This window comes from Apteryx mantelli, chromosome 9 (assembly GCF_036417845.1).
Source record: "Apteryx mantelli isolate bAptMan1 chromosome 9, bAptMan1.hap1, whole genome shotgun sequence".
Taxonomy (NCBI): Eukaryota; Metazoa; Chordata; class Aves; order Apterygiformes; family Apterygidae; genus Apteryx; species Apteryx mantelli.
In genome coordinates, this window is record NC_089986.1 from 28,808,372 (window position 1) to 28,833,977 (window position 25,606).

Here is a 25,606-nt window from a genome sequence, read left to right on the forward strand (position 1 = left end):
CAAAGACAAGCTGTAGGCTCGGGAGGTGATGTTTGCAGAAGCACGGGTTTTCTAAATGGCTTCAGTGGCAAACAAGCTCCATACTGTAACGGGTTTTGACAGCAGTCGCGCGAATGCAGCTGCTCAGTTGCCGTTGGTGCCGAGCCAGGGCAAGCTCTTGCTCTTCGCTGCCCATCCTTGTTCCTCACTTGCACTAGTTACATATTGCGATATCATACTGTACAGCTGAAGTGCGGGTTATTTTTATCCTGGCTCAGTTCAGTGATCCAGTTCACAGTGTCACGCCACAGTTTTACCTTTGCAACCAAGAAGAGAGTGAATTTTTTTATACCATTTTTTTTTCATCTGAAGCCGGCATATTATGTAAGCACCCTTCAAAAGCCTTGGCTGTGCGCCTGAGAATGGTAAAAGACTTTAAAAAACTATTTCTTTTTTTCCTTTTCATTCTCTTAAAAAAAGAAATTACCACTCTACAGTATTCTGGGATTTCTGCAAATGTAGAAGAGTTCCAGATGGCTCTGTTGCACTGTTTAGCAGGGCTTTCTTTTGCTGTCCATAACTCTTCAAAATTTAGTGTTTGTCATGCTATCGAGTAAGAAGAGCATAATGAATAACATATACCTAGGTGTTATTCATTCTTGGACAGAAAGAAAGACGGGAGACATACTCAGTCACTTTTTAACCTTTTTATAGGATTTTTTCATAGGTTTTAGTTTTCTATTGAATTCATTAACATCTATATAGAAATAATTGTGCTAAAAATAGGTTATTAAAGTAATTGTAGTACCAATGTTTAAAAGGGTAAATCAGATGATTATGTAACAGTGAATGGATAAGCCTGGCCTCAGTCCTAGCTAAAATCTTGGAAAGGCTGATAGAAAACACAGTCAGTACAAGGCTGAAGGACGGAAAGAACATGACCAACAAATAAGACATCAAGGAAAAAATAAACTTGTTCTTGAGAAGGTAGCTTTTTTGACTGAAAAAGGATACTGCTTTGAAATACCAATTTGTGTCAGACATTAGTATCACATTGCATTTCAGTTGAATATTTGAATATGTGAATTTAATGAAATTCATATTCAATAGCTCAAAGCTGGATAATTTATTAGAGAAAAAACGCAAGTGGGAAATCATTGAGCAATGGAACTGCTTCTCGTGCATTGCAGGAGGGATCCCTTCTCATCTCAAAACCGATCCTTGTTTTTGCCCATGATCAGGGAGGGTAAAGTGCAATTATTTAGAAAGTGTTCTAAAAATTGATAAAGGTCGATTGTGAATAACGCAGATCACTTGATAAACGATATCCAGTTTAAAAAAAGAGGCATTTTAATGCAGCCAAATAGAAGACTTGCATCTGGGAACAAGAATGCTGATCACTAGGAAGTTGTGACTCAGAAGAGAGCTGATGACAGAGATAATTGTAGCAATCTTACTGATCCTGTAATTGCAGTGTAACGCAGTGGCACAAAGGACTACAGTGATCTTTGGCTATGTTAACAAAGCGATTTGAATAGGAATGAGAAGGTGATAGAGCTCACAGAGTGTAAGATTGTGGCTGAAATACTGTCCAGGTCAGAAAACCACACTTAGTCTACTGAAAAATTATAAGAGGTTCAGAGATCTAGGAATACTTGGGGTGCTTCAGCATGCTTGCAGAGATGCCTTCTCTTGTGAGCCAGTACAGGCAGAACATAAGAACCACATAAAGGCTTTTCTGTAAACAAAGAATAACAAGATCTTACGATGGGAAGCAGTAAAAAAGCTAAAACTAGAAATGAGGCACTTGTGTTGAACAGCCAGTATAATTAACAATTGGAATAGTTTAGTGAGGAAAATGTTGCAGATACACCATGTAGCTTCTTTAGATGTAGGTTGGATGTCATTCTGTAGGACACTGTTTTTCATCTAAAAATTGATGCAGGTACCATGGAAGGGAAAGTTGGCAGTAGTGGTAGGCAGCCAGGCTCCATACGTGGTTTAATGGCTGTAATGATCCCTTCTTGGCACAAAACCTGTTACTGCGAAAACTGGGAAAGATCTTTTAAGCAGTGGCCTCAGGACATGAAAGAAATGCTGCCTTCTCCATGAGGCACTGGCTGGGATGCTGGTGGGACAGCAGCAGGGCTGGATGCTGGGAGACACATGGCTACTGCAGATGCTTCAGTACTCGGGGCAGGAGCAGATGGGGCAGAACCGCTTAATTGAGTCACCCAAGCCATACAGAGTAGCAGGAGACATAAATCGATGCTGACAAAGCTAGTCCTTCTGACAAAACTTGAAGCTAACTCAAAGTCTTAGTGATTTGTGGTTCTCGTTTTCTTCTCCATGTTTGGTTTGGTCTTCATGTAAACAAAATAACTAAGTACAGCCAAGAAGCCACGTTCATTTTCAACAAGTTCTTGGTTATGAGGTAGAGGCGGTCACAGCTTTTCACATAGGAAGATTCCTTATCTTCTATAATTGATTTACTGCTTCCTAAGCTATTTGTTGTTCCTGTGGCTATTGGTCATATGATTATGCTCCAGCGTCTTATGCTTTATTTTGATTTGTTTTCACTATTCTACATATTTACTTTGTTACCCTTAAAAAATAAGTATTCAGCATGGTACGGCATTAATTCCTCCAGGTCCAAGTACACAGCGTTCCTCTTGAACCTGCCAGTTCCGGTAGCCAGGTTTAAAATACTTGTTGATTGTCTCTCAGATCCAGGTGATCAAATGCAGTCATTCATTTACCTTTGCCCCCACAAATCCTTCCTTCTCCAGATCAACAAACCTCCCTCCTTCTCCCGTAAGTCACTAGATTTCTGTGGTTTGCCTTCATGTCTCCCCTGTGCGCAGACAGTTAGAATAATGTTTTGGTTGAACTTGAGACATTTATTGGTATTTTACTTTTTTGGTTGTGTTGGTTTGTCTGCATACAGAATTCTTTATAAATCACCAGGTAGGCTGAACTTGTTGTTTTAAACTTTTTGTTCTGAAACATTTATAATATAAAATACAGACAATTTTAACTCATGAATGTATTGTTTTATTATAATTATTTATTACAGGGAGACCTTGGGCCATTCCTCTGAAAAACAGTGACTCATTTTAGGAAGATTTTCTCTGCTTTTTTGTTTTTGTTTGGCTAGTTTATAGGATTGAATGTATGAAATTGCCACCATCTTTTTATTTTGCTTTTTCCTAGCAACCTCTTATTAATACTTAAATATTACCCCTTTTTCATGTTTATTCCAGGAGGACTTGCTGGTATTGAGGAAAACTGTGAAATCCTTTCTGGCTGTCTGCCAGCAGTGTCTATCAAATGTCAACACTCCAGTCAAAGAACAGGTAAAGGAAATGTCGGTCACAAGCTTTTACAAAAGTGTGAATATGAAAGTGTAGTAAAACTCAGACATTTAGTATACTGAACTCGAAGTAAAATTTTGTGTGCCTTCTGTCTAAATAAAACTTGAACAGATACTCCATAAAAATAGCTATATTAAAAGCACATTCAAAACACAGATAATGTCAAATTCATTTTTGGTATAACAATAAGGATTACCTGGGTGTTTAGGCCTATATTCAGCTGTCATAACTTTGGGCATCTAATTGAATCACCTTAAATATAAGCCTATTTCTTTAGACTGTTATAGTATTAATAGATAGAAATAGGCACTTTTAGAGGATGATTCAGACCTTAGATGGGCTGAATCTCTCTGTATATGTCTGAGGTTTTTTCCCTAATAGTGACTTTTAGGGATGCTAGTGACTGTTTTCCTGTCAAGATTAAATGCCAGAAGCTAGATCGGGTAAATCTAAGCCTTGATGGTATTTCATATTTCGTTGTCCTAATAATTCAGTTAAATAGAGTAGCAAATACTGTGTCTCTAGCAAATACTGTGGCTCTGTTTCCCATGGGTGGCTAATGGGAGAAATTTAAGGCTTCCAGCAGTACAAGTCGTACTACCGTACATTTCCTAGCAGAAGAAATGCTGATTAATTCTGCAAAGATAGTCTGAATAACACTGAGAATGTAGTGTCCTCTCACAATACACAAAAGTTGTCCTTTGACAAAGTTCTGTCTCCTTGAAGAATCAGAGGAAAGGATCCATTTACACAGTGTCTTTATTATGCAAATATCAAGCTCCGGAGGTTTTTTTCAGTTCTCATCAATTTAATCATTATAGCTTAGGTTGCTATGCTTCCCTATCGACTAATAGGCTAATGTGTGCGTCTCTCTGCATGTATATGTGTGTGAGCACATGGGCCAAAAGTATATAGGTGAAATACAATCACATCAGTAGGGATCAGATTTCTTGTGGTTCAGTGTAGTTTTCCAGTACTCTGTTCTAGATTTTTGGGAAGCCAAACAAGCATGGAGCAGAAAGCTTCTGCTGTATGTATTTAGAAATTGTAATGAAAGAAATGAAATCCAAAGGCATGTTGAAATAATTTGTAGTCTCTCCAAAAAGCAATAGCAGGTTTGTTTGCTGAGATTTTATGAATATATTTTATATTAGATCTGTTGACATCTTTTAGCTGTTTACAAATTGCATTTTTCTATTAGCCCTTCCAATATTTTGCAAAGACTGTAACAAACTAACTGGCACACAGTTACTTGCCAGCATTTGTTAAAAGGTAATACTCTTTAAAAGATAGTTCTGGTTTTTTGAAAGATAGCTCTGCTTGGAGCTTCCTCTGTGTTCCAAAAGTTGGTAAATATAAAGTCTCGGAGATCTCCATAACTGATGTATGTTTTAAAGACTCTGAGGTGTCTCCTAGACTATTTGAGTGAGATAAATCTCCTGTGACTAGACGTTGTCTACAATATGGACATGTCTCTACCTGAGTCCATTGCTGTCTCTATACTGGACAGAAATAGGCATTTTCAGTGCGTAATTTGTATGCTCTTTTTTAGAGGTCTACATTAGGAGGTTTCTAATCATATCTTAAATTGCAGTGAGTATAAAAGGAGTTTAGGATGCCTGTGCAGATGTGATCATCTACTTTCACTGAGATGAATCCCATCTTTTTGGTTTCTGTGGAGAGAAATCCCAAATACTGGCATCTGTCTCCAAAGTCTAAGTAGGTCATGGTTTAAAGTGATTTGCATTTTGTTCTCATCTAAGTCATAGCTCGTTCTAATTTAATAACACACTCCAAAAGATACGTGATCTGCTATGACATTCAGCACAGAGATTTCATTTTGGACGTTTGTAAAGCAGATTGGTCTCACTCGCTACTTTTCACTAGGCCTCAGTTCAAGAATATGTTTAAACACACATTTAATTACCTTTCTGTTCACCAAAACACTTAATCTAAGCATGGTCTTAAATGTAAATCGATGAGAGTTAAAAAAGATGAATTCAACTGTTTATAGAGTAGGAATATAACGCTGGATTGAAGCCTTGGATTTCACGAATCTGGCAGAGCTATTTTACAACATCTCTTCAGTTGATGACCCCTTTGGGCTCCCACCTACGTGGGAATTGCGACTGACGCTGCCCTGAGCGGGGCTCCTGCAGGCTCCCAGGTGATCTTCTAGGAGTCCTTTTACACATTCCTACTTTGAGCCTTCCTCTCCTCAGCTTTCAGAACCGGAGGTGAGAGACAGAGGAACCAGGGTGATTAGGAAGCGCTTTCTGGAAGATGCTTGGGTGTTGAATGTAATGCAAATGAACACAGCTGGTTGCGAGCCTCTGACATAAGCCACTGGGGAAAACAGTGTTATTCTCACGCATGAAAGTATACAGATAACCCCTTGAAGGAAATAAAGTTATTAATAGCTGCTTTCCTTTCTCTTTTCCCAGTAGTAAGTGTATAACAGGAATGTGCATAAATCTTTAAAAAGCCTGCCCGTGTCAGTTTTTATTTAGATTTGAAGGCTGTGTAGAGTTACTCAATTACTTTTGCAGAGAACTGTTGAGATTCTGCAAGGATTTCTTTGGTTAGAACTGCTTCTCTATATTTTCAGAATGTAATAGTGACTCAGCTTGGTTCTTCCCTCATCATGTATTTCAATTTTTTGCCTGTTTAACTTCTCTAACTTTTTCTAGTGAGGTTTTTTAATTGCTACTTTGGCTCCATTCCTTGAAGCTGAGGTAAATTCAGAGTTCTTTCTATAGAAAAGAAATGGAAGTTTAATATGGATCATCCTGGACATTGAAGAGGTGGTAAAAACAGTTCCTTATGTAGGAATCAAAGACAACATTTTACAGCTAAGGGAAACTTTTGTGGGCACTTTTCACAGCACACAAACTACTACAACTGTGAATGGCTAAAGGAGGACATTTAATAACTAGTATTGGGGCAATGTCTGGAAATTAGATAGAAAGTATTTTATATTTTACTTCTTTTTACTTAATGCTTCTGACTGCATTTATCTTTTGCCTTTCAGGCTTTCATGCTGCTTTGTGATCTCTTGATGATTTTTAGTCATCAGCTGATGACTGGAGGTCGGGAAGGTCTTCAGCCTTTGGTGTTTAATCCAGATTCAGGCCTCCAGTCAGAACTTCTCAGTTTTGTGATGGACCATGTCTTCATTGACCAAGATGATGAGAACCAGAGCATGGGTATGTTTCGCTTTCATGTTTTCTACTTAGCTTTTTTTCATAGCAGACACAAGAAGAAAGAAGCAAATAAAAGTTTCAGATCAGTTCACCAAAATGTTTTCAAAATTATTCCTTCTTTATGTTTTTTGGGGGTAAATGTGGATATGAAATATTCAATATCACATGCATTAAAGAAGAAAATATATTTCACTTCATAAAAACAGGCGTTTTCAGAAGACACGGGAGCGGTCTGTAAACTGCATGCTATAAGCCTGTACAAAACTCTTCTTCCTTTGCTGATGGATATTGTTCTTAAAAATAATTTTTCCCAACACTACAATCAGCAGCAGACTTCATTTAATGTGGCTTCAAGGGAAGAAGTATGATAGAACAGTACTTAGAAGAGAAATCCTTTAGAGTTACTAGGAAGAGTTATAGGATTCCTGAAGGCAAACCTCACCAGTAAAGATCTAGGCAAAGGAAGCCTTGAGAAACTCTGATGTTACTAAATAGACATCCCTGCTGCTCTCCCTGCCAAAAATAATCAAATCAAATTCAGGACATTCTTGAGTTGAAAAAAGTTGGAGAGTAGGAGAGTACTTGGGGAAGTATCACGTATGCTTCCTTGCTTCCTTACGGTTTCCTAAGCATCTCTGTGTGGCCACCGTTTGAGAGGGGATACGAGGCCGGGTGCACCCGTGCTCTGAGCTGGTACGACCCCTCTAAACTTAACACGGAGCATCTTTTTCTCCTTTTGCCTCCACACTTCCATTTACCTCAGGCTTTTTTTTTTTTTTTTTAATGAAAAGTCCTCTGAGAGATTTTCTCTTATTTCTATTTTTCTTCTTGTATACCTTTATTCCTTTTTTTTTGGCAGAGTTCTTTGAGGTTACTTTTCTGTGTGTGTGCCTTATGCAGCAAGGGCTTGGTCTCTCCTCATGGGCAGATCCTTTGCCATCTAGGATTCTTGTTATTCTCCGAAATCCTTGTTCATAGTGGGAAATCGTTCTTATTTTATTTTTCTTAATGCAAAACTTTATGATTATTAAGTCAGTCTTACAGCATCCCTCCCTCCAACTTTAGTATTTAAGCTGTGGCCAATCTAGCACATAGCATGCTAAGTTCCTGTATGTCCTTTGGGTATCTTTGTTCTAGGACATATGGTATTTCAAGTTCCCTCCTCTCCTCAGCTAAAACACAGATAAGGCTTTGTAGAGACACCATATGACGAAGTCGGTAAATCTGTCGTCAGCTCTGGAGTTGCCAAATGGTAGGGCTGCTCCTCGCAGAGACTGCTCTGGAGAAGAGGAGCTTGGGCGTGCAGTTTAGAACTTAGTCTGAGGAAGAGCTCAGTTCTGGAGCTGATTATAAAAATACCATCTTTTCATCTAGCACTTTCAAAAATCCCAAAAGGTTTCTTTCAATCAGCTGAATGTAGAACGAGTGCCAGTGAGGAAGCATGAGAGCAAGAGGCCTCACCAGTCATTGACTGGTTCCCAGGGGTAGGTCTACAAATCGCTTGTTATCCTGGCATTTGGTTCCAGCGTTTCTGGTCCTGCTTGTCATGCACTGAGTTCTCTGTCAGTCTTTGGAACTGACATTTGCTGTGGACTTTCTTCACAGCACGGATTCAGTGGGCCTAGAAACACCACCAGCTTTGCTTGCACTTCCTGTATTTTTCTCCATCCATACAGCATCTTAATTGCATGCCCTCTTCAGAAGTCCTTTCCTAAATCCAGGACCTTTGGGAGCAGTGCTCAAGATCAACTCCTCCTCCTCTTTCTCTGAAAAAGACTACACTACCTCATTAAAGTGGATGCTGTCATGGTGCCTTTACCATTTTTTACAATGTGATCGTTGTGGTCCTATGTAATGTTTTCTGGGAGCTGTGGGGATCGTGGCCAAAAGTATCCTTTGCCTTCAGCTTTCAGGCCCCATATATGGATGTGACCAAAACATAGCACTGCTAGAATAAGAGAACTTTTCAGTCAGAACCAGATCACCCTTCCTTTCATACACAGGAGACTGAGGTGACTCCATCTCTATGTACTCATGTGGATAACTTGATATTTTTGTTTATCAGTTGGGGAGAGGAAGACTTGTCATTTAGGTTTGTTTTTAAATAACTCAGTGCTGTTGGCGTGTGTTATAAATGCCTAAATGCAAGTACAGAGGTATCCAGTCTCTGAATCCTAAATACTGTTGGACAAGAGATGGAGTCCCAGATATGGATGGATGAAGGGATTTCTTTCTGTATGTAATCTCCATTCCTTAATGCTACTTTGAGTCCATGAAGTTGATCTGACCATTTGACTATTGTTATTCAAAACACATCAATAACTGTAACAGGAAATCAAAACGTGGGGGATGCTATTGGACTTCAGTACTGTAGGCTAAAGTATCTAGGGATTAAAACATGCATACGTATCTGCAGTCAGCTTGGTTGCCCTTAAGAGCTTGACCAAGTACATGACTTACACGCTGTGCGTGTGTGGGGACTGTAGTAAGACAGCAGTAAGAGATCATCAGTGACACTATGTCCTTCCACCCCCACCCCCCAGGTCTGTATTTCTTCAAACCGTTTGGATTCCTTTCAAGAATGAGCCCTTCTAAATACCACAAAATGTTTGCTATCACCGCAATTGTTCTAGCTCGTTTCATTTTCTTACATAAGTTGTGGAATATGGTTTTATTATATGATTTTTTTTTAGGTTTTATGAATATAGTTTTCATTCAGAGTGGGGAATTTTACGGGGACTTAATGCTTATGACATTAGCATTCAATGTTAACGTTTCTTACAACTGAATTTTATCACCTGCTGTTTGTTGCTGCTTTAGAGCCAGCGTTTTCATGCCTGAAAATCCAAGGCATGTGGTAGGGGTATTGCTGCTTCTAATTCTTCTTATATGAAATATCCGTAGCTTCATCATGTTAAAGAAGCATCTCCAAATATCCTTTGATTACACTGGTTAAACAAAAAGCACTCAACAAGTCCTCACTATGGCCTTTCTCAGGTTAGAAAAAATAGGTGATTTAATATCCATGTGGATTATGTTCAGTACCCATTCAGGTCTACAGCATCTTTGGTCAATGGTGCGTCACCTTCCGAAGCTTTCCTGAATTCTCTAACACAGGCAGGATGCAAGAATTATCACCTCTCATTTTAGCTTCTCCTGCAACAACCTTTGCTTCATTTTGAAGAACTGGATTTTTCTAAAAGTTACTCTTTTATTGTACTTAAGTAATATTGTTTTAGAACATAGCAGATATTTATAAGCATTTTTATTGTTGTTCCTGCTTTCAGAGGGAGATGAAGAAGATGAAGCTAACAAAATAGAAGCTTTACATAAGAGAAGGAACCTGTTGGCTGCCTTTAGCAAGCTGATAATTTATGACATTGTGGATATGCATGCAGCAGCAGATATCTTCAAACACTACATGAAGGTACAGCTCTGTGTGTTCTCCTCCTCCTAACTGAACACAGAAATTGTAGTGTCAGGTCACCTGCTCCTCTTCCTCCAAATGCAGTAGTTCAAGGTTGAACAATTTTGAAAACTTTTTCCACCCTTTTCTGGTTTGATTTTTGTAATAATTTTTCTTTTTCAAATTACACCTGTCACTGAGATGCATTAAGCTCTGAATGTCCCTTCCGATGTAGTAGGAGTGCCCTATTAAAGGCAGCACCAAAAGTTGGTCCTACAGGGTACTAAATATTTTCAGAACGCCTTACATTTAAAGAGAATTTCTTACCCTACTGCTCAAATTTGCCTCTCGAATCCACAACAGCAGTGATCTGTTCGGTGTCGTATGTCACATATTTCCTTGTTCAATCTCCCAATTTTGGCACTTGCCATAATAAGGAGGTCAATTTTTCTGTGGGAAAAGAACATTTTAAACAGGGAAGTGGTAAAAAAGCTCTATATGCTGTCATTGTAAGTGGGTATGTGTTAACTGAATGTCTCACCACTTTAGCCGCTTCCATACAATACTTAGGCCCCAATGAAATTCAGACAGACTCAATGCTTAGCTGCCGCTTAACCCTGTTTTTGCAGGTTTACCTGCCAGAGAACATGCACATTAGCCCTCCTGACACTGTCAAGCTACTTGAAGCTCTTCAGCTTCTATCAAAACACTGGGTGTAGACCTGCCTGTCTCTCTGTAAGCGATTAGTCATCACAAGAGACAGTCGAGGAGGAAAAACTTGAAGATAGAGTGGGGAGAGAAGGTCCTTTGCAATGGACCAGTGTTCAGGATGTTGTTGTGAAATGTAAAGGATTTAACTTCAAATCCTGCTCCGTTCATTTGGAGCATGCAACACGATAATGTCTCCATTGCCCAACCTAGCCATCAGCCAGGTGGCTGTTCAGGGTTAGTCTTGCTTAGGTCTTTTCCCCAGAGCAGGAGTTTCAAGCTGAAGCTGTCAAACTCCAGGTTAGTCTCCTACCTGCTGCTCTACATCAGTCTTCTCTTTTTTTTTTTCCTCTCTCTCTTTCCCTCTTGCTCTTGAAATTGGGGAAGAATGAGGGAAATTGAATTTAAATTAAAATACAAACTAGAAGGATCTCTGTACCAAAGAAGGCAGGAGCAATATTTTAAGAGGGGGGAAAAAAAGGGGGAATTGGAAATGCAGAAAGATGGATCAGGCTGAAAAAATACTGGTTGGAAGATTTTTTTTTTTTTGAGATTCTCATCCTGGAAGTTTTAGCGAAGCAGGTTTTGATTATTCAGGCTTTTCTACCTAAATGGCCAGTGCAAGAGGCTGTGATTTTCAGCAACTGTTCTTCTAACATAAAGAAAATGAGCACTTTCTATGGATTAATTCCTTCCTCGGCTTTCTGGCTTCCATGAATTGCATTCTTAGCCATCTAACTCGCCATGCGCTGTATATGGAGCTTCACATCTGCATGTTAGTGTCTGCTTACACTTAAATTGTTAAGATTGCTCTGTTGGTTTAATATGATACTGTTTCTTAGAATTTGCAACCACCAGTCACTTTCATCAAATGTTTGGTTTAGCAGATGAAATACTATCTTGTTTGTTTTTCAACATATTTGTTTCAAAAGATAATAAATAAAGAAGTTCCTGATCTGGTCACTGGTGGATGCAGGCTATTGATCAGTTTAAATTTTGATACTGAAGCACTGCCTCCCACTCACAGAGAAAATGTGATTTCAGATTGTTTTTCTGGGGAACTGCTGCCTTTTCAAAACAAGAATTACAAATAATCTTTCTATCAGGAAACCTGTGAGAAACTGTACAAGAGGTTTGATTTAAAGAGGTTTTTTCCCACATTTTTTCCTAGTACTACAATGACTATGGAGATATCATTAAGGAAACCTTGAGCAAAACAAGGCAAATTGATAAAATCCAGTGTGCAAAGACACTCATTCTCAGTTTGCAACAGGTAAGAATATTGATTTTTATTACAAATCTCTCATTCCAAAATATTCTGTGCATGACTTCTCTCTGGTGCCCTTTACAGTGAAGCGAAAAATAGTGCAGTTCTGTTAAGAGTTTATCTTGCTTCTCAATTTGGGCTGTCAGCGTTCATTTCTCTCTACAATCTCTGTCTCCCTAAGCCAACCCAGGCAAAGTTTTGGTCACATAAAAATGGAAGAAAGGGAGAGAAAAGCCTTGAAGGCAATTTGGTCCAAGCTGGTTCATAATGTTTGTTTACTGGTGCCTAGTGAGCAAGAAGAATTAGGATGATTTTTTTCTCTTTATAATTTGCTGGATGTAATGCATCTTCTGCTTCATATTTTGTCTAAATACTGATTGATTTTTCAAACTCTGAGCAAGTTGCTTAAGTCTTCCAACATTATTAAACATGTTTCTTCCCAAACAATTTGCTTTAGAACAATGATAAGTTATTGGCTTGATGATGAAATCCATCCGTGTTCTGCTGGCATCACAACATGTATGCCTCGCTAAATATCATTTAGTCCCTTGAAGTAGGGGGCTATATCCATTACACAGAGAAATTACTTATATAAATTAGATATTTTCAAATCAGCTGGGCCTCACGAAACTCATTTCAGAGTATAAAGGAATTTGCTGTTGCAATCTCAAAGCTGATACCGTGGAAAACTTGAGAAGAATAGATGAAATTCCTGAAGAATTGAAGAGTATCAAAGTAGCTCATCTCTTTAAAAAGTGGAGAGAGGAAGAAGCTAGGAGCCATAGATGGGTCTGCCTGGTATCATTTCATGGAGACCAAATAATTAGAAAAGCTGTTTGCAAGTGCCTAAGTGAGAGGCAACAGCCAGTATGAATTTGTCAAGGAGAAATCATGTCAAATTCAGCTGCTTTCATTAATTATATGGTAACAGAACTTGTGGGCTGGGGAGAAACAGTAAATTTCATGCAACTTGATTTAATATTGTTGTTGACACCATCTACTGTGATGTTCTCAAAAGCAAGTTCAGGAAAATGGGGTCTAAATGGCAGTACCATAAGAAGATACAGAACTGACTGGAAAGCTACGGAGTAGTTACCTGAAGGTCTTTGTTGTAGTGGAAGGGTATTGCCAAGCAGGCTTTGAAGGTGTCTACCCAAGAATACTGTTAGTATTTTCACTGCCTTGAATGATGGGAATAGACATTTTGCTTCCCGAATTCATAGACGATACTGATCTGATAGGTGATGCAGATCTTTTAGAAAGCAGGGTGAGAATCCAGAATCATCTGGATGAACTGGGGAAATAAGAAGATTGCAAATCAATAAAGGTAAGTGCAGAATGCTGTGTTTAAGAGTTGTCATCTGCATGAGTACAAGATGGGGACAGTTGGCAAACAGCAGTTTACAAAGAAGAAAGTTTGGGAGCTGAAGTGGATCATAACATGAATATAAGTGAACTCTATTATATCAGTGTGAAAAAGTCATTGTACTGTTCACTCTTAGCCTTAACAGGTTAAGAGCAAAAGTCTTTCTTAAGAAAAGTGTTTTCTAGTTCACAGCTTTTAACAACTGAATTCTTTCTTTAGCTGTTTAATGAGCTTGTGCAGGAACAAGGTCCCAATTTGGACAGGACATCTGCCCATGTTAGTGGAATTAAGGAACTGGCCCGCCGGTTTGCCCTTACTTTTGGCTTGGATCAGATCAAGACAAGAGAGGCTGTGGCCACACTACACAAGTGAGTGGTGGTAAATACACTAGATTTTCATACTCCTTCAAATTAAAAGTTTTGCTCAGCATACCTTTTCTAAAGGTATGTAATCTAACTGGGTCGTGCAATAATTACATTCTGTTTCTAATTTGTGTAGAAAAAGCAATGCCACTGGTATTATACATTTGCATGAACTATATCTAACAAGTGTGGATAGTACTTTGTGCCACACCATTATGGATTCTGTAGGCACCAAGGATTTTACAAAAAAAATTCTCGAGAAATATTTTGGAGATTTACTTTTTTTGAAGTGGATTGAAGCTCTTGTTCCACCTGCTGTGTAGGAAAATGTAGAAAGATGCTGCTAAATTTAAACGATGACCTTCCCATGCCATAAAAAGGTTAAAATATTCAAGCTTGCTGTCTCAGAGCATTAAGACTGAGACGAGCAAAGCATGATTGGGACTTAGTATCTGAAAGGCTGAGACTAATATAAGGAATTAGGCCAGGTAAAAAAACATAACTGGTGCAGAAGAAGGTTAGAGGAGACGAGGAAAAAAGTGTCATCTCTGGAAATGAATGTCACAAGTTTACGCTTGTGATTACCACGTGCTTACTACCTGCTAGTTTATGCTTCCTTCCAACATCTGGATTGAAACACCAGATTTTGCTTGCCCATGTTAAGCTTTCAGCAGATATCTGGACAACTCTCTCAGGAAGTCCTAGTGCTTGTCCAAATAGAAGATGACATCTTACTACTGCTGTCAGTGACTCCTTTAGTCCAGATGACACAGATGAAAGTGGTAAATCTGATGGTTCCGGTCATGATGTTAAATGGTGTGTGCCATACTCATGATGGGGAAAAAATAAAGGTGTCATATATTAGACCAAAAAGTAGTATGCGTTGCCTCTTATCTCAAGCTAATCTTACTGCTGTTTTGCATTGAAGGCAGCACCGTCTTTATACTGCCTTTGCATTGGTCACTTCCGACGCAATTCTTTATCTTCATGATACCTATAAGCGGGTAGACATCTTCTGTCATGCTCAGTCTCCACCATCATTTTTTGCTGCTTCTTTAAGCACCCAGGTCTGAGGCTATCTGCACCATTTTTTTCAAAACCAGTTTTCAGTGTCAGGAGGCAGCTCCTTCCCACATTGACGTCAGTCACTGGTACTGTCATTAGCACTAGTGAAGACCGCCAGTGAAAAAACACAGAGATCCTGAAAGGATGTTCCAGTAGACTGACTTGGTCTCAGCCCTCTCAGCCCTGCCTGCCCCATAACTTCCCAAGGTACTGAGAAAGTTCGAGAGTCTGTTAAGGAGATATCCCTGGTGTCAGTCTAGTTGTTCTGTCTCACTGAAAGAGAACTAAGAGTAGCTGATCTCAGTTGTCAGTTCTTCAGTATCTCTTGAGTTTCCCTTCAGATAAGGAGGACAAAGCACACCGAGGTGCAACTGGTGGAGAAGTATTCATTCTCTATCATCTCAGCTACACGTTGCTGAATGCCAAAGCCATTGCCTCCATCTGAACCAAGGTAGCAAGTTCCTGAGTTCCTTTCAACACCAGCTATATGGAGAGGCATTAGTTTCTCTTTGTGATAAAACTCCCTACCAGTAAGTTCCACGAGAGATGCTTGCCTGTCACCTGTTTCCAGAGCCTGCTATAGGTAACAGAAGAGAGGTTGAAAAGAGCTTTACCTCATCCTGCAGAATATCCTGGGATTCTTTCAGGAACAAATTCCTGCAGTAATGTCTGGCGAACTTCTCAGCTGTTTAGCGTGCTTCAGCCACATTAGCCACTTGGCCTAAATTTCCTCTTCCAGAATACAAGGGGAATGCCATAGCATACCGATGAAGAGTCAGCGAACCCATATCACGCTGAGGGAAAAGAAGTTCCTTTAGCTGTAGTAAATAGTTCAGTGATTGGAACTGAGGGTAAAAAAGGAAGAGAAGGGAAAACAGATGGATAAAATCACCAGGCCAAGAATCTTGTCTGTTTTGCTAGATAAGTACATCTTCGGGAGCCCTTTATGCTGTTTGTAAATGCTTTTCTCATAGAGTATAAATACATATGTTCTAGCAATTCAACCCTTAAGGCAAGCAGACCATGAGAAGAAGTGTGCAGACGAGGTTGGCTTTGCATCTACTTCTCTGCAATCGACACTGCAGCACAGTTGCTGGTAGGGCTTTGTGGCTGTCTAGCTCAGTAACAGCTGTGTCGAGACCTTCCATAACATGGCTCCGTTGGAGGATTCCTCTGCCAGGAGAACCAGAACTCAAGCTGTTCTACTGATGTTCCTGGGAAAGGTCTCCATTCCTGACATCTGCTGAAAGGCCATATGGAGCTTTGTCTTCCTGAGGAATATAGGCATCCTAGGTGTTACATCTCTAGCTGGAGTGCTTACTGCTTGCGTGAAGACATCTGAGATGCACTGCCAGGCAAAGGTTGTTTCGCAGTAACCACAGTTCTTTGAAATCTATAGCCATTCTGCACTCTCCTTCTCCTCTCTCCCACACTCCTTCCTGGGTTACCTCCAAACTAGGATTCTGTGACTGAGAGGAAATGAAAACACTGCCAGACACTTTCCTGTGCCAAGCAACAGAGAGGTTAAGGCATGCGTGTGCCCTTTATGGGTAGTGTGAAAGTAAATTTTTCTCTCTAGTCTCAAATGATAAAGCAAAAATAAGGCAGAGTTGCATGTACGAATGTACTGGTAAGAAAATTCCCTTTTCTGACTCTTGATGAATTAAGTTGTATCTTTTTATATCTTATATATTATTCTCATTGGGAGCCTCTGCCTCATGCAGAAACAAGAACGAGCCAATCGGTTATTCCTGATAAAGCAGTGGCTTTCAGCACCTGCCAAGTTTCTTAGCTTGTGGTTTAGATCCTTCTAAACATGTGGTTGGCAACATCTTGTCTTCATGATTCAGTCCTTACAAATTCCAAGGAAAAAGTCCAAGGGAACATTTGATTCTCCCTGTATCCAAAAGCAGCTGTTTGCTATTAATGAAAGATAAAAGTAATGATGGGATACAAAGAGTTTTATCGCAGTTCAGATTTTGGGCAGCGTTTAGAGATGATGGGATGATATTTTTTTAAATTTTGTTACAAATCTCTGAAAATGTTAATATTTCTTTACCATAGAGATGGCATAGAGTTCGCCTTCAAATATCAGAATCAAAAAGGACAAGACTATCCACCTCCTAACCTTGCTTTCCTTGAAGTGCTTAGTGAATTTTCTTCGAAACTCTTGCGACAGGACAAAAAGACTGTGTAAGTAATACCTTATTTTCTTCTGTGGGTTTTGCTGGGCTGTGTTAATCAGTGTAGTGTGTGCCTGAGCTCCCTGCTTTGAAGTTTTCACAATCTAATAGGGGTTATAAAAGTCCCAGTGAGACTTTTTACATACATAGTTATTCATTGTTTTATATATTAAAGTAATAAAAACAAATGAGGAAGAGAATCAAAACCACAGATTAGGTGAGTTTGAGACCTCACAAAACAATGTTCTTTAAAATTTCCCTTGGGGCACTGAAAATAAAAAAGATCTTTTTTCATACTACCAAAAAGGAATAAAATGTTAGCTGTAAAGGAAATTGCTATGGGCCTGTAAACATTGCACTAACATCTGTTTGGGTTAGATATTTACATAAAATGTAAAAAAAAAAAAAAAAAAAAAAGTTGGTTGTTTTAATATGTTGAGTTAAAGTGGGCAATAAACAGTTGTCAAGGCTTCTGTTATGGGCACAGTGGGATGGAGAGACAGGATGAGAGATGTCACCGTTGTTGGTAAGGACAGAACAGGGTGGTGGGGACCTGAAAGGCTAAAACAAGAAGCCTGAATTGGATGTGGCAAGCAGTGACTGCAGACGGAAATGAAATAAATTGGAGGCATTGTCGTTAAGATCTGAATAGAGAGCAAGAAATACTATTTTAAGAGCAGCATTTGAATGGACTATCAAGGGGTAACGGTGGATATCAAGAGAACCAGCAAAAAGAAAACTGCATTGGTAAACACAAGTTAGTAGTAAAGACGTGCTGTCAGCATCTCGGCGGAGAGGAAGCTCTAGATTTCTAGTACCTTCTGTAGTAAACATCCAGGATTTGGCCATAGCGTAGTAGCAGTAGTAAGGGAAAAACGAAGGGGCGTGCAGTCAAGCACCATCCAAGAGCTGGGTGCCCCTTGTAGAACTGAACTGTTTGAATAAACTTATGATCATTTAAAAAACGCAATAGCCAGACTTTCCAATTTAGGGTTATAGATATCCTTCCAGTTGATTTTTCTGACCACGGTGGGTTAAAGTCGTGCATATCTGCTATAACTAGCTCAGCTGACTCCTCCTGTTAGACTTCTCTGTAGTTTTTCTCTGAAGTCATTTGTTTTAAAGGGCTTTTCTAGGAATAACAACTATGAATATTATAGGTTTGTTCTAAGAAATGCATCTTGGTTAACTTTGCATAAATTTTAACGTATACACACCTAAGCCAATTTATTTTTTTATTGATTTAGCATGTATCAATAATTTGCCAATTCAGCTTAAACAATAAGAGAAAGGGTTAAACCAGTTTGAGAATTTGTTGATCCAGTTTAGCTAGAATGGGACTCAGTTTTTCAGACTGCTCTTCATTTTTGCATCCTCGAATTTTACCAACCTGTGTCCTGTTCTTCAGGACAGGACTTAAGAATACTCTGATTTTATAACTACCTTCCTAGCTGAACCATAGCTTCTCCTGTACCTCGTAGTTTAAGTGTCAGTATCCTAATTCTAATCTAATTTAATTGGGCTTATCCTTCCTGTACAGTCTTCATCCATTCCACAAGTTTCTCCAATGTTGAACAGAGTTATATCATTCTCTACGCAGTTTACTTGACAGCCTAATTTGACCTGATCCAGTGCATGAAATTCAGTATTTCAGGGAATATTACCATGGAGATCTTGTTCTCCATGGTAATATTCCTTACCTCGCCTTCTACCTTACCATATAAAATTGTTCCTCCAAGGCTCTCCTCCTCCCCTCACTCACCGGTGTCCTTTCTCAGGACTCCAAAGATGCCTGCAGTGGGATCCATTTCTCCTAATCTTAGCAGTCTTTGTTGTAGTCTTCTGTATCTGAGCTATTTACTTTAGCTGCATTTGAAGATCAGTGAAATGGGATAGGCCCTTTATGGCATGATTTATCTGTTCTATTCTAAATTACTTCTTTAAGATGAGTCCAGACATGCGCTAGGTTCCACCAGCTGTGTTGACTATGCAAAAAATCAAGATAACTTGCTTATGTGTAAAGATTTCTGTTGGAGATATCTGCCTTCGGTCCCTTGTGAGCTCTGTCAAGTTCGCACCCATCAGGCAATGGGTGCGTTGCCCATAGTGCTTCGCTGGCATTACATACTCAGCTATACTCTGGAGAGTTGATTTGCCCTTCTGGGTAGCATGACTCCTCCAATCCACGGGGACCTCTCCCCCTCCCTGCAAAGGGGTGGCCTCTGAACAAGAAGGTGCATGACCACCATCTGGTGGAGAAGCCCTGCGTACAGGATCATTTACCTCCATCCCTGGCTCGATCTCCTTCTGCCGAATGGCTGTCCTACACTCAGCACTGGACCTGTTAGTCTGGAGGCAGAAGTGCTCCAGGATAACTCATCAGCATAGCTGCCTGTCTCCTAGAGTCCTCCAGCTTGGCTTCCCTACCTTAAAAATATGAATTATCTACTTGATATGTGTGCATATGTCATCTGCCCTCGGTGCAAAGTACCGTTCTTGCTGGGCTTCTACTTCCTTTCTGGTTTACTGCTGTTTCTTTACTCAAAGGGAAAATGGAGACATTTTCAGTTTGGGGCAGGGCAGCAGCATTGGTTTAATTTAGTTTTCCTGTCCTGTTCATTTATGTGACTTCTCATTTGATGAGTAACCTCTAGAATTAACGATAGTCATTTACGAATTTATTTAAATCTATGGCTTTATTTTAAAGGGTGCATTTAGGGTGCCAGACACTTATGCTTACTAGGAAAAAGCTTGCACTAACCAAGTTGTAAATGCACAGGACAGATACAGGCAGGGAAGTCCAGAGGAATTCATCTAAGACAGTAGAGGTGAATTGCCCTTTGGAGGCACTTATTTCGCTCAGATAGAGACAGCTTTTTTAATTATTGGATGTCTGAAGTCAGAGGAGATGGAGCCTCAGCATGGTGTTCTTACTTTCAGAAGTTTGGAGTTTGTATCCCAGTTGAAGCTAATAGGAATTGCCAGTATGCAACTCCTCTAAAATGTCGAGCAAAAGTTGTCTCACGTTTGGCATCTAGTCATTAGGGAACCTCCAGTTGGTGTATTTTTTTCTTTCTTCATTATTTGGGAATAATCTGTGCACTCTGGTTTTGGAAATAGAAGCTGAATGCAGGAATACTTCTTAATTTCCAAGACTATTCTGCAGATAAGTTCTCTAAATTCATGATGCACTCAAATGGTGTGATGTTTGACACTGTAGAAGAGAGGGAATAAACCAAGAATTTCTCATTCAGTGCAAAGTTTGGATGTTACTCAGTATATACATGAAAAGACTTGATAGAGAAGGAAGAAGCAGCAGTCACAATGTTGAATAAAACAATTGACAGAAAAGCTGTTGTTTCCTGAGCAAAGTCATCCTGTTCACCGAATCAAAACAAAATCCCACTGAAAAATTGGATGTGACTGTTACCCAGGCATCCATAGTGTGGCTTCTTATTCTATTCTTGCACCTAGACCGCATAAGAAGTTTGAGCCTGCCTTGAGTTAACAGAGCGATAGGGAGAGGTAGAGTTCATTTCCATGCGGAGTTCGTGGTTTTGACTCCCATTGATGACAACCTGGCAATGTGGCGTTGAATAAAATCATGATTAAAGGCTGAAAGGAGCAGAAGAAATGCTGCAAGGGAATCCTTAGTTGTCTTGCCTAACTTCTGGACACTCGCTTTTGAAGCTTGAAGAACGCTCATTAGAATCACTTTTATGTGGCTTCTCATATTCATTTTGAGGACTACCTCTGATAGCATAATCAAATAACCAATGAAAAAAGAAAACAACTCAAATGCCCTCCAGATCATATGCAAGAGGGAGGTTGTTTGGTTTCTCCCATAAGTTAACAAGCGTGCATTGGACTTCTCCACGGCAACTGAACAGATCTCCAAATTTTTCACTGAAAAATAACTGCTTGCATTTGAGGAAACCATTCTCCTCTTGTTCCAAGATGCCAAAGAATGTCCTACATTTCCATAATAGTAGTTCCAGTTCAGTCTGTCTGTTTACATGGTAGCAATACATAGAAGTGGCTTCCGTGGTATGCAAAATAGAAAAGGAATTCAAGTAGAGTGTGCTGCGAACAACTGCAGGCAAATGTGGGAGGAGGATGCTGAGAGAGAGAACATTTTGTATTGTTTATCTGTGAGTAACCTTTACTATTAACTTACTATTAACTATGTTACTTTGAAGGAATGACACATATTCTTATTCAGTCAGAGGTATGATGCCTTATCAACATATGTTGTAAAATTAAAATAAGGAGACACCATGTGGGATTTCTTTTAAGCTCCCAAGGATATGAAGAGGCTCTGCAGATTAATTAAAGAGGAAACAATATGCTGTGAACCTCTGTACTCATTGTCTTCTATTTTCAGTCACTCCTACTTAGAGAAGTTTCTGACAGAGCAGATGATGGAAAGAAGAGAAGACGTGTGGCTTCCACTTATTTCCTATAGAAACTCACTAGTTACGGGTGGCGAGGATGATAGAATGTCTGTTAACAGCGGAAGCAGTAGCAGCAAAGCCTCTTCGGTGAGAAATAAGAAAGGACGACCACCCCTCCACAAAAAGAGAGTGGAAGGTTTGTATGGCTTTACGTTGTCTATGAAAGGTGTTTCTCTTTTTCGATATACCTTACTGCTTTCCTTCTTTGAAGTCTTTAGGGTTTATCAATTAATGCTGGAAGGTAAGGTATATTCTGTATGTAGTAGAAACAAGACACATCTGTTCCACAAATGCCTATCAAACTTGAACACTTCTTTACGGGAAGTAACAGGGCGAGTCCCCATCCTTGTGTATACGCATGGAGATTTGCAGATTCAGAACTATTTAAAGCTGTTATTCTTAAGTTACTGACAGGAGATGATTGTGGAGTTACTTGCTCTGTACCTTTCTGAGTCATGGATTTCGGTTTTTCTACCCGTGTTTCAGTCGGGAGCAGTTGTTCAGTCACAGGGTGTTTGAGTAAACCCAAAGTGGAAATTCTGATATAGATCGCTATTTCTGTAGGAACACTAAAAAGACACATTTTAAAATTCAAAATGGTATTGATATACAGTGTTTATCTATGACTTCAGGAGTGTTTATCAAGAATTTGGCTATGATGGCATCCGTGCCTGGTTAATCTGTGTGAAATTGCAGGAAGTAGTGCATTTTTATCTGAATATATATTTACTGTTTCAGTACACCGTAGGAATAAGTGGGATCTTTAAACTTCAGGGATTTTTCCAGTGTCTGCATCTACCATAATTACTCCTCAGTGAGGAATCTAATGCCAGTTTCCTTGATGTAAAGCTGAAATCACTATTTATAGTTCACAGCAGCCAGACCTCGCCTCTTACCTCAAATGTCCCCACTATAATCTAAATGGTTCTCACTAAAGTTTCTAAAGATCTGTGTTGACCAGATTTTAAGTTTTATCCTCTACCCTCATCTTAGTGTTTGACTTGTTGTATGCGTAAGAGATTAACTGTCTTACATTTAGATTGTAAACTCGTTATATGGGAATCATCTTTGTTAAATGTGTGCAGGGCACCTGGCAGTTTAGGCAGTGCTGCAATACAATATTTGTTTGTAATGGTTATTTTTGTTGTTTCTTAAATATTTCCTCTTTAAATTGTTGTTATTGCTAGGTAGAACTGGTAGTTGAACAGAAAGTCTTTGGCGTAAGACAATGTAATCCTTCCTCATAAGAACACAAAGTTAAATTAGACCTGAAAAGTTGATCATCTTGTGTGTTTATCTAGTTGATCTCTTAAATTCACACTTGTTTTATAAGATACTAAACTAGTAAAAATATAAATTTACAGAAGGTGCTGCCACTGAAATAAACTGTACTGAAGCGTGTAAATAGATGGAAGGCCTAAATTAGTAATGGGAGGTATTCATTCAGTGAGTTGACTAAATGACTGCTGCACTGCATAAATTCACTGTATTATCAGAACTGTATCAGTAATGGTAAATATTTTTTTTTCTAGATGAGAGTCTAGAAGGCTCATGGCTGAACAGGAATGAAAACATACATACTCCAGGGACACTGCAAGCACCACAGCTCACCTCAACTGTCTTGAGAGAGAACACTAGACAAATGGGAGAGCAGATCCAGGAGCATGAGTCCGAGCAGGGATCTGAACAAGATTTTTTACACAAGTAAGTGTTGCAATGTCAGGATCAAACGTAGTAAGCCAGGCAGAGGAGCCCCACATTAGTTATACAGATGGTCTGTGGCTCCATATATGCAGTGTTTATTTGCAAAAACAACTGGAAATGCCTTGCTTGTAGCTTGGCCGCACTTTGATTATTTTAAATTCCCAGGATAAATATGTCATAATGGAATCATGGCGGAAATTCCTTAAGTTAAAATTATCTCATAGGATAACCATCTGATTATGGTTAAATCTTCCTAGTGTTTGTGGCCCCCGGTGGATTGAACTGTTTCTCTAAAGACCTGTTAGATGTTCTCTTTTCTTTCCCTCTGCCCTATGTCATAGTACAGTTAAGATTTTTCAGATATCTTAACCAATTTCTCTTAAGTTAACTCTTCAGTCTTATTCTAGCTGCTGAGTTAATAGTTGTTGTTTCTGGGGGTAATTGCCCACAGGCAATTTATTTTGCCCTAAATTATATGTACTTTTGGTCACTCATCTCCATTTTATCAACTCCATTTAAATCCACTCAGGGGAAAAAAGTTTTGGTTATTATTTGTCAGTAGTTCATTTAAGAACACAGAGAAGTCTTCAGAGAATGCTATTATGTGCTATTTCTATTTATTTTAAGATACAGAATAACAGTGTTTGTTTTGTAGCATGTTTTTGTAACTTTTATAGCCAGATTTACTGCTCTGGCTTATCTGTATAAAAAAAGGCCGAGTACATTAGCCAGATGAATCAGGTTTCTACCGACATAGTATAGTATGAAATAGCCAGGTTGTGTCTCTTGGGTTTCCCCAAGCTTTTTTCCATCGAGCTTTTCTTGATACACATGTACCAGTTTCCCAGTTCTTCCTGAATGTGCACTTACCTTCCTCCATCCTCAACTTTACTGCTTCATCCTGAGTTCTCTAATGATAGTATTTTCTAAATAGAAATAATTACTAAGAATGATCATTTTGTGTGGGAAAGTAAAACTGTTCTCCAGTCTCAGGTGACTTGGGTATACATATACCACTGGGTGCTATTAAAGGTTGCCAGTTTGTGACCACAGGCTCACATAAAGTCTGAGCAACTTCTGAAGAATTGTACTCTTTCGGAAGGGTAACATCATCTTCTCCTTTGCTTGTGTGTATAACATGTATGCACAGGCATCAGCAGTGCAACAGATTAAACCTTGATACGATCCATGACTCAGTGCTTCCTACAAGAGATAACCTGCAGCTCAGCTGGCTACAAATACCCATTAATTTTTGTAGCCCATAATATCTGGCTCTTCCCTAAATAAGTCCTGCCACGTGACCTCCCCGCAAGACAGTGTGAGGCGGGATGGAAGGGCTGGCCTTGCTGCTCCACACTGCAAGCAGGGATTTGTGTGCTCCTGTGCAAAGGCCTAGCATGGGCTCAAGTTTTCCCACCTGCTGCTGTCTGGAAGGACCAAGGCATGTAAACCGTGCGAACACAAGGCAGGCCTGGGCTTGGATTTTGTCACCTACGCAGTTCAGTCTGGTAGATAATCCCTGCTGGCCACGTACGAAGCACAGCTGGGGATGAGCCCCAGTTCATGTCCATCTCAAGGTATCTTTTTTTTTCTTACATCTACAGTGTGGGAGATCTGGGTTCATGTCTCTTACCTGCCTTACTGGGGTCAAGGATTTGCCTCCCATTCTCCTGCCTTCCCAGAAGTTGCCGTAACAGCTAGGTTATAAGGAAGACTCATGTGTCTCTTGGTTTCTCCTTGAAGTTTTTCTAGTCTGCATTAAAAACAAAAGAAAGCTGCTGAAGCAGAGCCTTGCTCCTGACCCTCTCTTGTCTCATCTGTGTGCTGACCACTAAGCTAAATCTGCCTCTCTCTGTGAACGTCTAAGTAGCTACAGAAAGTGGGACAGTTTCCATTCCAAAGTATTACTCCTCCTGAGCCTGATGAACAGGCACTGCCTTAAGATATGGGCGAACTGGGTTCCCATTCTTTGTGTAACCAGACTCCTTCCCCTTCTAATCCTGGGTTTAAACCTGTTTCTGCTATCTCAGATGAATGCTGGAGGCACAGAAGTATTGAGCAAAGGCAGATAGCATCACTCTCCTCTCTGTTATTTTTGGAGAGCTGGATTCCCAATACAAGTTCACCGTCTGAACTGACAATGGAGAATCATGTTCTTTCAGCCTAGAATTAACTGTTCTTCCACACATTTCCTACAGGTCAGCTTAGCTTCCCATTTCACATACTGTCTCATGTGAACCCCAAGATACTTTATAGCTGGATCATGCTGACCCTCAGTCCTCATGTGCCTTGAGCCAAGGATCCTGAGTGTCCTACTGAAAGTCACGTAGAACTAGAGGCTTAATTGTGTATAGGTATCTAACACCAGGCGTTGAGTACTGCTGAAAATGAGGGTCAAAAATAAGTACAAAGCAGTCAGTTACTGAACAAATGGGGTTAATCGTGTCCAGGAGAGTATTCTGTTTGGTTGTTTTCACATCGGTATGGTTACCCCAGTTTATTACATCAGTCTTGCCAGGGTCCGAGATACCTAAA

General features: G+C 39.7%; 1 protein-coding gene across 1 annotated transcript in view; it reads left to right on the forward strand.

Moving 5' to 3' along the window:
- The window catches only part of STAG1 (STAG1 cohesin complex component), a 154,349-nt gene that overhangs the window by 122,874 nt on the left and 5,869 nt on the right, over window positions 1-25,606 (forward strand). Inside the window, exons 22-29 of the mRNA XM_067302030.1 lie at window positions 3,243-3,335; window positions 6,385-6,559; window positions 9,844-9,983; window positions 11,842-11,943; window positions 13,523-13,671; window positions 16,795-16,923; window positions 21,298-21,503; window positions 22,900-23,071. Of these exons, the coding sequence (XP_067158131.1) occupies window positions 3,243-3,335; window positions 6,385-6,559; window positions 9,844-9,983; window positions 11,842-11,943; window positions 13,523-13,671; window positions 16,795-16,923; window positions 21,298-21,503; window positions 22,900-23,071 (1,166 nt within the window). The remainder of the gene's footprint in view (window positions 1-3,242; window positions 3,336-6,384; window positions 6,560-9,843; window positions 9,984-11,841; window positions 11,944-13,522; window positions 13,672-16,794; window positions 16,924-21,297; window positions 21,504-22,899; window positions 23,072-25,606) is intronic.